This window comes from Leucoraja erinacea, chromosome 13 (genome assembly GCF_028641065.1).
Source record: "Leucoraja erinacea ecotype New England chromosome 13, Leri_hhj_1, whole genome shotgun sequence".
Lineage (NCBI taxonomy): Eukaryota > Metazoa > Chordata > Chondrichthyes > Rajiformes > Rajidae > Leucoraja > Leucoraja erinaceus.
The window spans coordinates 41,067,689-41,085,602 of record NC_073389.1 but is presented as its reverse complement, the minus strand read 5'-3'; the positions used below and the strand labels follow the sequence as shown (position 1 = coordinate 41,085,602).

Here is a 17,914-nt window from a genome sequence, read left to right as displayed (position 1 = left end):
ATGCTCCATAATCTATTCCTGAAAATAGCATCATAAACCATATTGCTGAAGAAGGGTACCAACCCGAAACGTCGCCCATTCCTTCCCTCCAGAGATGCTGCCTGTCCCGCTGAATTACTCCAGCATTTTGTCTACCTTGCTGAATTAATCACTACTTTACTATAGTTTATTTTTCATTAACTTAATATGGAGAGCATTAGTAATCAGAGTATAAATGGAGAAGCTACATGTAATATTATCAATAATACCACATTGAGGAAATTGGTCGATGCCTTACTTTAAATCAAAATTAATGAAACAGAATTCATGCAAACAATTTTACAGGATAAATTTATACATCTTCAAAAATACAAAAGATTATTATTTAAGAAATGCATTTGCATGCTATTTTATTTACTGCAATTCTGATAATGGTCATAGTGCATTTCCAAATGCATAATAACCCATATAAAGTTCTTCCAAAAATAAGTCAAATATCACATTTTAATGTCAACTACTAGACAGCATCACACCGATGTTTATGCATTGAAATAGGAGCAGTATGACCAGATAGAACTTGGAGAAAGCATTTAAAAGTGATGAAAAAGGGAGAGCCGAGGAAATCATGACCGCGAAACCAGCACAAAATTGAAAAGGGGGGAGACAACATATAAAAGACAATAAAAAGGGAACGAGACAATGTGAAGAGATAAGAAAAGGAGGAAGCACCAGAATGACTGCAAAGAAATGAAAAAAGAATGAAACCACTGATGAAATTGAAGAAAGCAATTCAGCACATATCTTGTCAAGGCACACATATGGTTTCATTACTGAAAATGCTTTGCTGTGGTATTTTAAAAAACTTGTTCTCCTCAGCCAATGTACTATCTTTTCTCATCAGTGTTTGTTAATTTTTAAATTATTAAAAGTTCAGAAGGGGAAGGCATTTCATGGAGTAATGTCAGGATTTTTAAATACTGCATTAAATGCATTAAAATAACATTTACCATTGTCAGTTGCCGCATGTTGTCCAAATAAGTTATCAACATGCAATTATCTATGTACACATTACCACACATTGTTAAACATTCACCTGATGCTGCTTGACTTGCTGAATATTTCCAGCATTTTCTGGGTTTATTTCATATTTCTAATGCTAACAGCATTTTGCTTTTCAAATCATTCATCGGATAAGACTAAGACTGATAGATACTGATCATAATATGCTTCCATGATCTAAGTAATGGAAAGTACATAACTCAATTTAGTTTTACTACATATTTAGTCTACCCTACAAAGCTAAAATCATGGCCAGAATAATTTCATTATATGGCATACTGACGTAAAGTCTATACAACTTCAATTAGATTATAATTTGATCATTACTAGAGATAATATTAATTTAAGATAAACATTAAATCACTACCATGAATAATTTCAATGGCCTTTAGAATAAGGACCAGAATTTATTTCATGAATATGCCCTTATCCCAATACTGTTAATAAAATAAAGATACATTTTGAAGCATGGGAGAAATTTGCTTGCAATTTGTTTTCATTAGAAAACACATACTCTTCATAATAATGTTTGCAGCATACATACATGTTTATAATTTGGTAAAACAGAAATATAAAAACAAGTTAAATTGTCTGCTGTATTGTGGCGTAACAATCCAGCAACAAAGTTGTCATCTCCACCTATGTTTGCGCTGCCCAGGAAGAATGGAGACAACTTAATTTAGGAATTAATCTCAAAATCTGTGCAACCAAGAAAGATTTGCTTAAATAAGGAGGCATATGCAATCTTTTTTCTGAAGATATGAAAACAAATCCATTCTAAATTGAAGAATTAAGATATAGATTTCCTCTTCCATTATTAATCGGCAATTTTATGAAGTTTATGAAGAGTGAAAAATGTAAAGCTTTTCAAAAAGTTACACGTTAGATTTTAAAAGAATCTCAGCATGGAACTTTTAAAGAATTCTTTGAATAAGTAGCTAATGGCTTAAGTTACATTGGCACAGAAATAAAAGGATGCAGAATCGGCAAGGATAGGTGTTCCAGATGGACCCTATCTCACGTTTTGTTAAATGTGTTCACAAGATACAAGCATCCCTTGCCAGCTTTTATTTCCCCATTTGCCCATTGATATGACTGGATTGCCACAATATTTAAGAGATAAAAACATTATATTGAATCTGAACTCACACAAGAGAAGACTTTCATGGTGTGGACAACTCAATAGATCAATAATAACTGAAATAATTTGCTAGGTAAAGGTTTTCATTAATTAATGCTTAGTTTAGAATAATATCCATAAATAATTCCACAAATAAACACCAGAGAAATTCAAAATTAGTTAAATAATCAAATTGAAGTCCCCCAATCATAGGAATTCAATCCACATTCACTGCCACATTCATCCAGGGCTTTAGATTCAGCAACAAAGTGGGTCAGTTGTTTGATTTTAATTTGATTTTTTTTTCCTCTTCTTTCCTCTCCACAAATTATCTTTTTCAAGTTGGACAAAATGCTGTAGAATTTTTTTCAGATGTTATTAATCCTGGCCGAAGAGCATATTTTGGTTTGTCGTCTTAGAGAATTACAACCATCAAACTTCACTTAACAGCTACAAAATCCAATTACATCACCAATGTGCATTTTCTTTCAATTGTTCAGTCCAGAAGGAGAAATATTCCGCAGTAAGGTTCACTTCACAGGTAGTTGCTACCAAAAGTGGCTTGGGACAAAGGAACGCATCTACATTCACAAAATAGAAAATATACTGCCACTGCAATTACCCTTTCTTTTCAAAGCAATTCAAAATAAAGGCATACTCAAATTGCTATATCTGAAAGCTCAAATCAAATTCTAATACGAATGGCTGAGCAGTTGAATTAACAAGGCATGTGGTAAGATTTAGTATCAATTTTTTAAATATCATTGCAATATTGGTGTAAAATGAATTTAAGCATTATAATTTCTGCGATATGACTAATTCAAACTGTCATTTCTTAAATTTGTCATGAGGTATTTCTGTGCACATTACTTATGCTTGCAAATTGTAATATAGATATCATATTGTGATATTTCAAAGAATCAGAACTTTCTTAAATTCCACATCCAGGATTATATTGGTCATAGTTGGACTGCAGACACCACATTCTATCTACAACTGGCAGAGTGTGATATCTTACTATTCAAGTTGAATTAATTTGGAAATGGTTCTGTGCTATAGCCTTCTCTACATATGGTTGTTTGGAACATACATAGATAATTTTGAATGTTCAGTGTGCCTCTTATTAAAATACAAGGCAGCTAATTCTTACAAATACTTACAAAATTCTTAAGGGGTTGGACAGGCTAGATGCAGGAAGGTTGTTCCCGATGTTGGGGAAGTCCAGGACAAGGGGTCACAGTTTAAGGATAAGGGGGAAATCCTTTAAGACTGAGATGAGAAAAACATTTTTCACACAGAGAGTGGTGAATCTCTGGAACTCTCTGCCACAGAGGGTAGTTGAGGCCAGTTCATTGGCTATATTTAAGAGGGAGTTAGATGTGGCCCTTGTGGCTAAAGGGATCAGGGGGTATGGAGAGAAGGCAGGTACGGTATACTGAGTTGGATGACCAACCATGATCATATTGAAGGGCCGAATGGCCTACTCCTGCACCTATTTTCTATGTATTCTAATATGGATCTTTGGATTATTTTTCTCTAGGGGCTTTCTCACTCTTATTCTGCTTCTAGTGGTCTTGCACCACCAGAATTCTGGATGCATATAAAATAAATCAAAACTTAACCCCAAATAGTGCTGATCTGTACTGTGCAAATGCAACCGTACAACATTCCAACATTAACATTAGTAAATCAATCTCAATAAAACCAGATGCTCACAATAAATTTCAATTGTTTCAGTTTATATGAAATCACTGCAAATACTCAACTATCACCTACATCATTGCCCATTGAGATATAAATTTAGATTACACTAGAGTATTTGTTAAAACATTATTGTATGTCAACATTTGCTTCTTTCATTTCCATCTTATTAGGAAATTACAATAAATGGCTTGATTTCTGAGAAATGGCCAAAAAAGTACACTTCAGTTTGTATATACACTCAGCTGTATCAACAGAACTAATCACACATACTTTACTTCCATGCAAAATCCTTGAGATTTTTTTTGAAAAAGCAGCAATATGTTATTAAAGAGGCAGTATGTTTTTAGATTTATAGGCTTAGAAATTAGCATTTTTGTTAAAGTTACACAAAGATATCCACAATGCTCCCAATAATCCACTTTAAAGTGAATCCATATTAGTTAAGGTAAAAGGCATGCCCCAGTGAACAAGAAAAAATCCTTCTCTCTTATTTAACAATTAGATAAATTAGTCCACTCCCAATGCTTTCAGCTGTCGTTCAATTTCATCATCTGTAATACCAGCTTTAGATGTTGATGCTGCAGGTAGTCCTTTGGCCGTTGCTGGAGCGTTAGCCATCTGGGGGGGCGCAAATATATACAGGTTTAATTCACATATCATTTATTTTACCATTTAAAACAAATCCAAAACTATATAAAATTACAGGATCAAAAAGTAAAAGTCTTTTATGGTCTGTCATAACCTGAAAGTGGAAGACATTTTGGAAAGTCAACTCTCCAAACACATCTGCCTTTTTCAGAGTTCAAAAATTAACTCAAACTCTGTATTACAACAATTCTTCCAATTATAAATGTATGTATCAAAAAGGAAAATATCACAAATCTGGTAAAGGAACCATTTTAAGTCAAAAGTCTATTGTCTGACTTAAAATATTTAAATGAACTAAGATTCTAATTTATTAGTTATGCAGTGGAAACATAACTTAGTTTTCACACCTGAATTCCTGAGAAATATCCTTAGCAGCAGTATGTTAAATACTTGGAAATTAGTACTGTTGTTAAAGCTACAGCTGATATTTTAAGTAGTACTGAAATAAATACAGATGCACAGTTCTGTCAGATGGCATCTCATCTAGATTTAAACCCATCATGCGTATTTATTGTTCTTATAATTGGCCCAAAACAATAACTGTTTTTGCACAGATTTTGCCTGATCTCATGAGTATTTTGGCATTTTCAGTTTTTATGTAATAACATATGTTCTGTTTTACTGTTCAGTATTAAAACACAGCTTTCTTGCAGTGCTTGGATTGTTTTTTTTCTATAATTTGTGGTCCAAATGTTTGTACCTCAAACTATAAAATCTTTGTTGGTTCGTTATAATTTTTTAATAAAGCTGGCAATGTTTCCATCACGACAGACAAACTCATTAAACTACCTCCCCTGTCCCCCACAACACACCTCTCTACCCGTTGTTCTAACACAGATTACTTTATTAGTCATTGCATGAATTACATTAGCTACACTATGGAGAGGAAAAAGCATGAAAGCTATTTCTCTTGCCGACATTAAAGTCCTGCTCTAAAAAACTGCTACGCTTCTATTAATATTTTAACTAACACTTTAACATGCCAGACAGCACAATTGCACCATAAAAACTAACATTCATACCACAAAATATGGAATATATTCAGATTCAAGTGATCTGCTGGTACTGAATGTGCATGCTTGCTTAATTACTTTTTCATGTCCGTCATTCACATGGTATTGTACTTGCCACAAAAACAATCTAACAGCTTTTTAATTGGATAAATCTGAGCTAGTCTCATTTGCCTGCATTTGGCCCATATCCCTCTAAACGTTTACCCAGGAAGCACTAAATTTAAAAATACCAAATAATGAAAAGAATTGTATTTGTTGCTTATCATCAATATATTTTTTGGGATTTATCAGTTTCAAACCATCCTGATTGTTGAAAATTCAACATCATTTGCACTAAAACATTTTTCCCCCATAGGTATGCATCAGCAGAGGAAGGAAAACACAATGACAAATCAAACAGTGAATGTTTTCGTCTTCAGGATTTAAGTTAATCAAATAAAACAAGCCAGATTATTTTTTCATAAGTGAACAATAACTACAATAAGCAAAAAAATATTTTGCTGAAAATTATACCTTTCCAGAAATCTCAATTCCTATTTCATCCAACACCTGGTTCACAATGTCTTGGCTTTCTTCTTCATCCGCCGACTCATCAAAAATGTCATCTAATGTATCATTCACTGAAATAAACCACACATTTATTTATTTTAAAAGTGGTGCCATCACATAGAGCAAAAACATTGCATTTGAGACTAGGTACAAGAATAAGAACAGGAGGAGCAAGTCTTTGACATCAGCTCTGATATTCATTAAAATCAATCAATCAATCAATCAATCAATTTTAATCGTGCAAGTGAAATGAATTTGTCATGGCTGATATCTGTTTTCAACTTCAATTTCCTGACCTATTCTCAATTGGCAATTATTATTATTTTTTAAAACACTCTTTGGAGTCATAACATTTCTTCCTTAATACGCTGTGATAAAATATTTTAGCATTGGACAGATATGGTTCTTGCTCATTTTTAACTGAAGTTCATTGGAGATTTGCAGGCAGAAAGAGGAAGGAAGCTTTTAATACATCGTACTGGTTAAGCAGATATCACATCACTGTTTTTGTAGCTCTTGCCGGCACATGCCAAAGCATTTACTGGAGTAGGTGAATCCAATTGGTGTATGTACAGAACTAAATAATAACTGTTTAAGAAGGAACTGCAGATGCTGGAAAATCGAAGGTAGACAAAAATGCTGGAGAAACTCAGCGGGTGAGGCAGCATCTATGGAGCAAACATTGCCTATTTCCTTCGCTCCATAGATGCTGCCTCACCCGCTGAGTTTCTCCAGCATTTTTGCCTACCTTAAATAGTAACCGTCCCTTCCACCATATTCATAAATCACTACGTGACACATATGTTCATTTTGCTAAAGGAACAAGAATGCACAAAAATATTCAACATACGTCAAACAATACTAGAAGTAAACAATTGCAAATCAGATTACAGCATTTGACTTAAACCTATCTAAGCATTAACAATGTGCATAATAATGTACCAAACATGTATTGAACCACTTGAACAGATGCTCTATAGAAAATATTCTGATGGATGCATCTCAGCCTGGTATGACAATTGCTCAGCTCTTAACGACCTGAACCTGTAGAGCATGGCGAACACAACCCAGTGCATCACAGGCTTGCTACGTCCTTCCATCTAATCCTTCTTCTCAGTGTATTGCATTAGGAAGGCTGGAAGTATCATCAAAGATGTCTGCCACCCTGCCCATTCCTTTTCACTATTTTACCATGTCACATTGCTTTGCAAAAATCATCATGTGCACATTTCTCCCAAATAATGGAAACATTTCCTCAAACTATTCCTTTGTAAACCCTGTTTGGAACGTGCTTATACTTACTCATTTCTTCTGTCATTTCCATTTTCATGTTTTCTTTCTGGAAATTTTGCATAGCTTGTAAGGTTTTCTGTGGATCCATTGTCTTGTTCACAGTTTGCATTGTCTGAAATACAAAGCATATTATTTTCCTTAAAAAGATAAGCTTTCATTTCAACACATCTTAGAATAAAAGTTGTAGAAGAGCAAGGGATTTTTAATTAATCTTCTGCATCTACTTAAATTGCAGACTGTATATGCTGAGTCCAACTCTATCATAGAAGACTTAGGAAGTTCAGCATTTCCCCAACAGCTCATACCAACTCACAGGATGCGCCGTAGGAAGCATTTTATCGGGATGTATCACAGCATGGTTTGGGAACAGCTCCATCCAAGACCGCAGGAAATTACACAGAATTGTGGACGCGCCCCAGACCACCAGGCAAACAAACTTCCCTTCCAATAATTCCATTTACACTTCACGCTGCCTCGGCAAGGCCACCTGCATAATCAAGGGAGTGTCTCCCTCTTCTCCCCTCTCCTATCATGCAACAGAAGCATCCTATCACCAACTAGTGAGTGGCCCTAAGCTATCATTGACCTCATTGGAGACTATCTTCAATCAGACTTTACCGGACTTTTTCTTACACTTTTTCTTGTAATCATGTATAGTCGTTCCACTGACTGGATAGCATGCAACAAAAAGCTTTTTACTGTACCTTGGTATGCGTGACAATACATTAAACTAAACTAAATAATAATCATCATACCCTTTGTAAAATTGTTGGTTGGTTTGGAATCCACTTTTCTGAGAGCAAAATAGTTTTGCAAATTGATTGGAGCCAAAAACATTATCAGTTATACAGAATAGAAATCAGGAGTGCATGTGGAGGATGTGCAGTAACACGGGGCTTCTCTGACTGAGCTTTGATTTAAATATCTGTATTCTCAGTGAAGTAGGTTAAAGAAAATGTTTACATTTCCTCAAAGTGATACTTCTGGCTGTTGATAACATTTTGTTAGTTGGTAGTTTCCAAGATGGTTTGAGTTGCAAAAGTGTCACCTAGGGATTGTGGTAGTTACGCATATTTTCTTAACTTCAAGACAAATCAGCTCCTCTCATACATGCAACATTCGCTCTGACCATAACACTTGTAATCCTGATATCCGCACCACAAAAGCCATAATGCCCTATGTGAAATATGAAAGAGCAGACAAACGGTGTGTCCAGAAAATGCTTTTGGAGCTTCAGCTGCATGCCAATACCTCAGTGTGTCTTAAAATCCACAATGACATAGCATTTGCCACCAATTAAAAAGCTACCACCTGAGAAGCAGGAACATCAGAAGGAAGAGAAACCAGCCAACAGCCATGTGCCATCCAAGCTACCTGTAAAAAAACTAATTCAAATGAAAAATCACTAACCATACATCAGGAGAAGACAAGCTACAAAAAACTCACAGTCGCCAACTGTCGCTGAAAAGTTTTGAACATTTAAAAATCCAGAAAAACGCTACGACTCTTTGGGCGACTGAGGACACTACTCGCGGCCATACAGGCGACCGTGTGGCGACAGCCCAGTCGCCGGCAGTAGCCTACAAAATTGCCTGTAGGACAGGCCCTTAACTCTGTCCTAAAAGACCAACTTTTTTTTAGATTGTGACCACTTGTTCTAGACACCAGCTGGGGTGTCTGATGTTGAGGCCCATTAGAATTATGTTTTCATGAGATGACCTCGCGTTCTTTGGAAATCAAGAGGGCATAGGCACTGTCTGTTAATCTCTTCTCAAACAACAAACCCACCAGCCCTGGAATCAACCTGGTGAATCTTTATTACAACTGTTCTAATGTGAATATATTGCTAGTCACATAGGGGGACCAGGCCAACAAACATCATTCTAAATGCAGTTTCAGCAGGGTCCTCTGTAACTGGAGGGAGGCATCTCTATTCATGCATTCAAATGTTCTTGCAATAAATGAGTAACACACCATTTATATTCCCAATTGCTAACTGTGCTTACATGTTAATAGCCTAGTGGTAGAATTAAATAGGGGGATGTTTCAACTTCAATGGCAATTCATCTGGATCACCGATAGACATAATGGCTGGCAGTTCCTCATCCATGCGGGGGTTAAGGTAAGCAAATGCACCTGTTTCCACCCACCCCCGTTGTTCCAGGTCTAGTGCAACTTGCACATGGGGTTTTCCACTCACCAGAGCAAATGAAATTTATTTCTTATGCACCATGGTCATTTGTAAAAACATATATAATGATAAAAATTCTGCAAATCATGCTTTAATCATTGTAACAAACGTTAGTTATAAATATACCTTTGTTGTAGTAGCCATTGCCCCCGCCATCTTCATCTGGGAGTTCATTAATTTAGTCTGAGTGGACATGGAAGTAACCTTCGAGCTCACAGCATACGTACGGGTCTTCTGCTTCCGCAGCTGCACAAGTTGCTTTGCAAGAATCTTACAGGCATCTCTATTGCCAGACTTGGCCATTTTCTTAATTTCCATTTCCTGATTAAGTACAGTTAAATATAAGTAAACAGGAAATTTAAAATTAAAACAGAACATTTTTGCAAATACAGTTTTATTAGTACTTGCAAAAATAAGATTTAATTAAATCTGTTGGGAGTAAATACTTCATCAGATCACAAAATGGAAACATCACCAAGCCTTTGCTTAGTGGTTACAAAACTTTTAGATTTAGCCACATCAATATTGATGTTGATGAGAAAAGATGGTGAATGTTTAAAATGTTTATATTAAGCAATATTTTTCACATTTCAAAATCCATTTCAAAATGCTAACTTTTCATTAAAAATTCATAAAATTCATTAATACAGGCATTGTGCAGGGTGTCATTTTATTCCTAGTATAGTTGCAGGAATATGAATCACTGTTATTATGCTTTCAGATTTATATTAATAGAAAGAAAATTCCCAGCATGTATTCTGGGTGAACTCTTTTTTTTTTTTTTGAATAACCTCACATGCGTTCTCGATTAAGAAAAAACTGCAGATGCTGGAAAAATCGTAGGTGGACAAAAATGCTGGAGAAACTCACCGGGCGAGGCAGCATCTAAGGAGCGAAGGAATAGGTGACGTTTTGGGTCAAGACCCAAAACATCACCTATTCCTTCGCTCCATAGATTTTTGTCCAGCATTTTTATCTACTTTCACATACATTCTCTGTCATCAAATCAGCCAATGGGACTTAAACTTGCCCAAGGGAGGTCTCTCTCCAGATCTTACCATCTGCGACACTGCCAGGTGCGCCCACATCCACAAATAGGAAATTGTAGTTTGCAACCATCACAGCTATGAGTACGATGGAATGGAACTTCTTGCAGTTGAAGTACATTGAACCTCCCTCAGGTGGACACCTGATGGCAACATACTTGCTGTCCACTGCCCCACATCTGTGCTGGAAGTTCCATCTGGTATCAAAGCCCTGCGCCACTCTTCCACTGATCTGGTGTACTAGGGCAGTCCATGACTTCATCTTCATAAACATTGATGATGGCCTCACAGGTCTCGCGGACAACCTTGCTGATGGTGTTGTGAGCCACAAGAAAGTTGTAGGGGAGGCTCTTGCAGAAGTCCCCTGATGCCAGGTAGCGGAGGGTGATGACTAGGTGCAGGCCTGGTTCCAGTGGCTTCCTCATGAAGGTCTCCTTTTTCTCCAGGGGGGCCCACCTGTGTCTTCAGCTCCTGAACCAGGTCAGGGGGGATCCTGTTTAAGTTTCTGAAAGCAGCCTCATCTTCTTGCTGGAGCACAGTCATCAGGTTGTCATAGTAGCCCAACCTGGGTCTGTTCTGGAAGAAGGGTTTCAACCACACAGACCTCTTCTTGGGTTTCTTCTTCCCCATTCTTCTTGTCCTTCAGTCTTGCTGATCTTTCAGCATGAGGACGGTTGCAAGCAGGACTCCCTCTTCTTGTGAGAGCCATGCCCTCTGATGTTGCTCCATGGTAGTCACGACGCAGAATGATTGGAAACCCCACCCTACACCTCTTTTACAGAAAAAACGGTTGATTCCATTCTTTTCAAGGTGAAATGACGTAATTTGGCTTCAGTTGACGCCGACTGGGTCGTAGCTTGTCACGGGTGGACCTAGGTGTCGTTGTAGGTCTGGTCGTAGATGGACGTCCTAAGTCGTGACGATTAGGTCGCCGGTTGTCGGGAGCTTCACATCAATTAGGTTGAAGGTTGTTGTCGCATGTCGTAGACATTTTTTTGGGGGGGGGGGGGGGGGGGGGGGGGGGGGGGGGGGGGGGGGGGGGGGGGGGTCCAGTCGCCAATTTTCCGGCAACCTGACAAGACTATGGCAGTCGCCTAAAAAATAAAATCGCTAAGTGGGACAGACCCATTAGTCGACACGCACATTCCACTTAGCACAGGCCCCTCCTTTCTCCAGGCAGATTCATACTAGATCTTCTGTTTTTTTTATTTCTCTCATACCTTCTATTGCTTCATGCTTATAATCAACTACCATTTAATTATTTTCCATTGCCCACCCAAGCATTTTATAGGAAATTTTATTGCCTTTACATATTTTACCTCTTCCTTCTATTGCTCTATTTTTGAATGCGAGTAAACTGTATTATCTTTCACGCCAAATAAAACAAATCTTATTTTTAACCATGTCACCGAGCCCTTTTCCGACAGATTCTATGCAACTTCCTGAATATTTTGAATATCAAGTTTTACTTTGAGATTTCCATTCACAATATTTTACCATGCTGGGATTTGAGAAGCTGAATATTTATTCACTCAATGCTTAATAATATTAAGCAGCAAATATGTTTTATTCACCTTGAAATTTCCATCAAGGTGATTTTTGACCTACTCACCAGCTGTTTTTCTTGCTTCTCTAAACCCGCTCTATCTCTGGCTATCGATCTTTGAGTACCCCTCAATTCTCGATTCTGTTCCTTGATTACATCTGAAAGGAAATTTAAAATATTTTAAACAAACATACATTTATTAATGTTGCACTGTCTAGAGGAGGGGGGGTGGGGGACAGCATTCAGTCATTCGCCAACATGTATTATTCGTAAGATCACAAGTGATAGGAGCGGAATTAAGCCATTTGGCCCATCGTGTACTCCACCATTCAATCATGGCTGATCTATCTCTACCTCATTACCCCCATTCTCCCGCCTTCTCCCCATAATCTCCTACAGCCATACTCATTAAGAATCTATCTATTTCTGCCATTAAAATATCCATTGACTTGGCCTCCACAGCCTTTTGTGGAAAATAATTCCTCAGAATCACCATCTTCTGACAAAAGAAATTCATCCTCATCTCCTTCCTAAAACAATGTCTTTTAATTCTGAGGCCGAGTTGTAATACTTTGGGAGATCAAATGCAAGGTGAATGTATAAAGTTAATGGGAGGACCTTTATCAGCGGATGCACAGAGGTGGCTTGGGGTCCAAGTTACAACTCAAGTAGATACTTTTATTGCATAAAAAGGCATATGATATACTTGCCTTAATCAGGCAGGACATTGAGTATAGGTCACATTAAATCTTTATAAAACTTTGGTTAGCTGTGTTTGGAATATTGTGTACTGTTCTGGTTGCCTAATTACAGTAAGGATGTAGAGGCACTGGAAAAGGTGCCGAAGAGGTTTACTACGACGCTGCCTGAACTAGAGTGCATTAGTTAAAAGAAGAGGTAGGACAAACTTGGATTGTTTTCTCTGGACTATTGGAAACATAGAAACATAGATAGAAACATAGAAAATAGGTGTGGTGGAGGCCATTCGGCCCTTTGAGCCAGCACCGCCATTCATTGTGATCATGGTTGATCTTCCCCTATCAATAACCCGTGCCCGTCTTCTCCCCATATCCCTTGATTCCACTAGCCCCTAGAGCTCTATCGAACTACTTCTTAAATCCATCCAGTGTGACTTGGCCTCCACTGTCCTCTGTGGCAGGGAATTCCATAAATTCACAACTCTCTGGGTGAGGGAGCATGAAGAGGAGATATGGGTGTGTACTTTCAAACATTAGAGAACATAGCTTTAAGGTCAGAGGGTGAAGCGTTTAAATCAGAAGGGCAGGGTGTTTTGCACAGAGAGTGGTATATATCTGAATCCTTGGGCTGGTGGTAAAAACAAATATGATAGTGGTGTTGAAGAGGCGTTTAGGCAGGTACATGAATATGCAGAGAATGTGGGAATAAAGATCATGTGCAAGCAGAAGGGATTAGTTTAATTTGGCATTCTATTAGTTTAATTTGGCACAGACATCATGGGCAAATGGCAATCTTCCACTTGTTTGTGTGGATGCCAGTATTACAATTGTACTGCAACAGATTGGCCAGAGGCACATCTGGTTGTCCAATTAGCCTTGCTATGGAAGGGTATTGGAAGGCTTCCAAAGGGAGCTGATTTACATCGCTCAGGATTTTGGCTGAACATGATTGTGAATGCTCCAGCCTTTTCTTTAGCACTTCCTCCCATATGCTGTTAACCACCCATCACCATTCACAACTAGGCTTTGACCGGACTGCTGAACTTCAGTGTGATCTGTTGACTGAAGATCACTTAGCTCTGTAACACAAGACGAAATACACTTCACTTTGGAGGTTCAAAATGCCACAGAATAAATACACTTTCTGGTGACTCTCTTTAGCCATGAATCCTGTGCTTTGAGCAATTAACATTTGTTTAAAAGTGTATCTGCTCTTTCTGACTTCCACCACGAACAGTTACAATAAAATTACAAGTCTGAAGTAAAACAGGCATGGAGGATCAGGAAGCAAAATTCTAGTAGACTATACCGGGTATATATTGTAGGATCCACACAATAGGGCTGTGAAATGCTGTTAATCACTCCAGTTGCACCTGTATCCACTGTCACCATCTTAAACATCAGATCAGCCTTCCTGAGAGTTAGCTCACAGAAAGCCATTGGCACAGATGGAATCCATGGATATGTCCTCAGAACTTGCATAGATTAACTGTCAGGAATATTCAGAGATCTTTAACTTCTCACAACCATTCTGAGTTTTCCACCTGTTTGGCATTCCACTGAGTTTGGCATTAGGATGATTTTAAGAAAATCATCCTAATGCCAAAGGAATAAAAGGGTAACATTCCTTAATGACTATCATCTGGTGATTCTGACATCCGCCTTTATTAATGGCTTTGAGGGGCTGGTCACGTCACACATAAACTCCCAGGCAGCAATTTGCCTACTGTCACAACTGGCCCGTTGTTGGCATCATCTCTCTGGCCCTCTACTCATACCTAGATCCTCTGTTTAAAAAAGAACTGCAGATGCTGGAAAAATTGAAGGTAGACAAAAATCTGGAGAAACTCAGCAGGTGAGGCAGCATGACAAAAAAGCTGGAGAAACTCAGCGGGTGAGGCAGCATACAGACACCAATGTCGCAGTCCTATTTATTGACTATAATCCTGTCTTCCACACCATAATTCCAAACAATCTCATTTCCAAACTCCCTGACCTAGGACTCAGTACCCACCTCTACAATTGGACCTCTGACTTCCTCTCAGAGATTGCAATCAAGAAGGAAAGGCAACAAAACATCCTCTGTAATAATTCTAAACAGCAAGGCTGCATTCTCAGCCCCTTACTGTATTAATATATAATACTGTGAAGCCAATTTCTGCTCTAACTCAGTTATCAGGAATGCAGATGTCCCCACCATAGTGGGATGGATGTCAAACAGTGACTAGATGGAGCAAAGGAAGGACATAGAGTTTTAGTAGGTTGATGTCAAGACAATAATTTCTACCTCAATGTCAGCCAAACTAAAGATCTGGTGATTGACTTCAGGAAGCAGGGTGGAGACTTCAGTCTGTATCAAGGGTGCTAATGGTTGAGAGCTTCAGTTTTTACGTGTAAGTATCACTAACAGTTTATTCTTGTCCAACCACAGTAATACCAAGGCCAAGAAAGCACATCAATGCCTCAACTTCATCAAAAGGCTGGGGAAGTTCAACCTGTCGGCAATGATTCTTACCTATATCAATAGAGAAGCTATCCTATTCGAATGTGTCACCGTTTGGTTTAGCAACTGCTCTGTTGGAAAGCTGCTTTGCCAGCCAAATCTAATTAGAAATACCCATTATGTGTTGATTTAAAACCCCAGCCAAGTGTAGCACCCTCTTAGAAATGCCCAATATGCCTTGATCCAAACCCCCAACCAAGTGAAGCACTTTCTCAGAAAACTCCTTTGTGTGGGCAACCATTTGCCAGCCGGGCCTCCGATCAGATCAAGCCCGAGAATCGGACTCTGGGCTCGGGCAGCAAAGACGGGGCAAATGCGTCGGGCTGTTTGAAAGTCCGCTCACCTTCGGCCGTCTTCCTCTTCCCGAACAGCGACATTTTCTCACTTCACTCCACCCCAGACTCGGCCCCCGTCACCTTGGAAACGACGAGCCCGGAGCCTGTCTCTCGTTCGCTCACTCAGCCCTGACCCGGAGCTTTAATAGTCTCAACTCAACGCCAGCCTCAGCCAGACTTAATGCTCGTTTCTTTCTTTTTTATGTCTCACTCCTTCCTGTTTCCGCTGCTTTATTTCATTTTCTCCTTCCTCAACTCCCAGTTTCCCCATAACCGGGTTGGGAGCCGCGTTGCCGCGTCCCCTGGCGGTGGGGAGGACACCATGACAGCCGGCTCATAGAAACATAGAAACATAGAAATTAGGTGCAGGAGTAGACCATTCGGCCCTTCGAGCCTGCACCGCCATTCAATATGATCATGGCTGATCATCCAACTCAGTATCCCGTACCTTCCTTCTCTCCATACCCCCTGATCCCCTTAGCCACAAGGGCCACATCTAACTCCCTCTTAAATATAGCCAATGAACTGGCCTCAACTACCCTCTGTGGCAGAGAGTTCCAGAGATTCACCACTCTCTGCGTGAAAAAAGTTCTTCTCATCTCGGTTTTAAAGGATTTCCCCTTTATCCTTAAGCTCATAGTCTCTGTCAAAGCTCTTAAAGCAGATCTTTGGTCTCTGTGGGTGGGGGGGGTTAGTGACCGCGTCCCCTGGCGTTGGGGACTCAAGAGTCAGCTTCAGTTGTCTTGTTGAATCTCATTATCTGTGTCCGCCCCTCTCTCTCCCCATCCCTACCCCCTTTCCCTAGCTTGTACTCGCTAGAATTTAGAAGCTTGAGGGGGGATCTTATAGAAACTTACAAAATTCTTAAGGAGTTGGACAGGCTAGATGTAGGAAGATTATTCCCGATGTTGGGGAAGTCCAGAACTAGGGGTCACAGTTTAAGAATAAGGGGGAAGTCTTTTAGGACTGAGATGAGAAAATCATTTTTTACACAGAGAATGGTGAATCTGTGGAATTCTCTGCCACAGAAGGTAGTCGAGGCCAGTTCATTTGCTAGATTTAAGAGGGAGTACGATGTGGCCCTTGTGGCTAAAGGGATCAGGGGGTATGGAGAGAAGGCAGGTATGGGATATTGATTTGGATGATCAGCCATGATCATATTGAATGGTGGTGCAGGCTCGAAGGGCCGAATGGCCTACTTCTGCACCTATTTTCCATGTTTCTATATATTCTATGTTTCCCAGTTCTCCGACCAGTCTGACTGTCCACATTTACATTTTATCTCTGTTTGCTTTGTTGTTACCTTCTCCTGGCTAACAATGATCTATTCGACATTTTCCTTGATCTGCATCCCCAGTCTCGATTTCACACTTCCGTATCTCCCTCGCCCCTGACTCAGTCTGATGAAGGGTCTCGACCTGAAACATTACCCATTCCTTCTATCCAGAGATGCTGCCTGGCCCGCTGAGTTACTCCAGCATTTTGTGTCTATCTTTGGTTTAAACCAGCATCTGCAGTTCCTTCCAACAACAACTCATTGTCTGTGAGGAAACACTTTTTCTCACAGAGAGTGGTGAGTCTGGCATTCTCTGCCTCAGATGGCGGTGGAGGCAAGTTCTCTGGATGCTTTCAATAGAGAGCTAGATAGGGCTCTTAAAAATAGCGGAGTCTGGGGATATGGGGAGAAGGCAGGAACGGGGTACTGATTGGGGATGATCAGCCATGATCACATTGAATGGCGGAGGTGGCTCGAAGGGCCGAATGGCCTACTCCTGCACCTATTGCCTATTGTATGTTTAAGAAGGAACAGCAGATGCTGCTAAAATCGAAGGTAGATAAAAATGCTGGAGAAACTCAGCGGGTGAGGCAGCATCTATGGAGCGAAGGAAATAGGCAACGTTTCGGGTCGAAACCCTTCTGAAGAATTTTTGTCTAAACTCATTGTAACTTGTTTTCACTCAGCCCATAGGTAGCAATGGCTTGTTTCCTTTATCATTACTTTTTTGCATATCTTTCATTCATTTGTTCTATATCCCTCTATATGATCATCTCTATCTTACATTTCCCTTTGCCCTGACTCTCAGTCTGAAGAAGGGTTTCAACCCGAAACCTCACTTGTTCCTTTTCTCCAGAGATGCTGTCTAACTCGCTGAGTTACTCCAGCTTTTTGTGTCTATCAAGTCAAGTGTTTTATTGTTATATGTCCCAAATAGAACAATGACAATTAAAT

The 17,914-nt window shown here is 39.2% G+C and overlaps 1 protein-coding gene across 1 annotated transcript; it reads right to left on the bottom strand.

Annotated features, from left to right (window-relative positions):
• Positions 1-3,876: 3,876 nt before the first annotated feature.
• Positions 3,877-15,968, bottom strand: LOC129702931 (charged multivesicular body protein 2b-like). The gene is made up of 6 exons (XM_055645033.1): positions 15,693-15,968; positions 12,215-12,306; positions 9,683-9,877; positions 7,375-7,477; positions 6,037-6,143; positions 3,877-4,480 (listed from the first exon to the last, which is right to left on the bottom strand). Exons 1-6 carry the CDS (start codon positions 15,724-15,726, stop codon positions 4,370-4,372), a joined length of 642 nt encoding a protein of 213 aa, XP_055501008.1. The 5' UTR covers positions 15,727-15,968; the 3' UTR covers positions 3,877-4,369.
• Between the last annotated feature and the right edge of the window lie 1,946 nt (positions 15,969-17,914).

What these genes read in the sequence shown, in the direction of transcription:
- LOC129702931 (XM_055645033.1), bottom strand. Translation starts at nt 15,726, where the DNA reads ATGTCGCTGTTCGGGAAGAGGAAGACGGCCGAAG. An exon ending in CAATGGCTACTACAACAAAG is followed by an intron (nt 7,478 to 9,682) that starts GTATATTTATAA and finishes TTTGTATTTCAG; the next exon opens with ACAATGCAAACTGTGAACAA. An exon ending in GAATTGAGATTTCTGGAAAG is followed by an intron (nt 4,481 to 6,036) that starts GTATAATTTTCA and finishes GCGCCCCCCCAG; the next exon opens with ATGGCTAACGCTCCAGCAAC.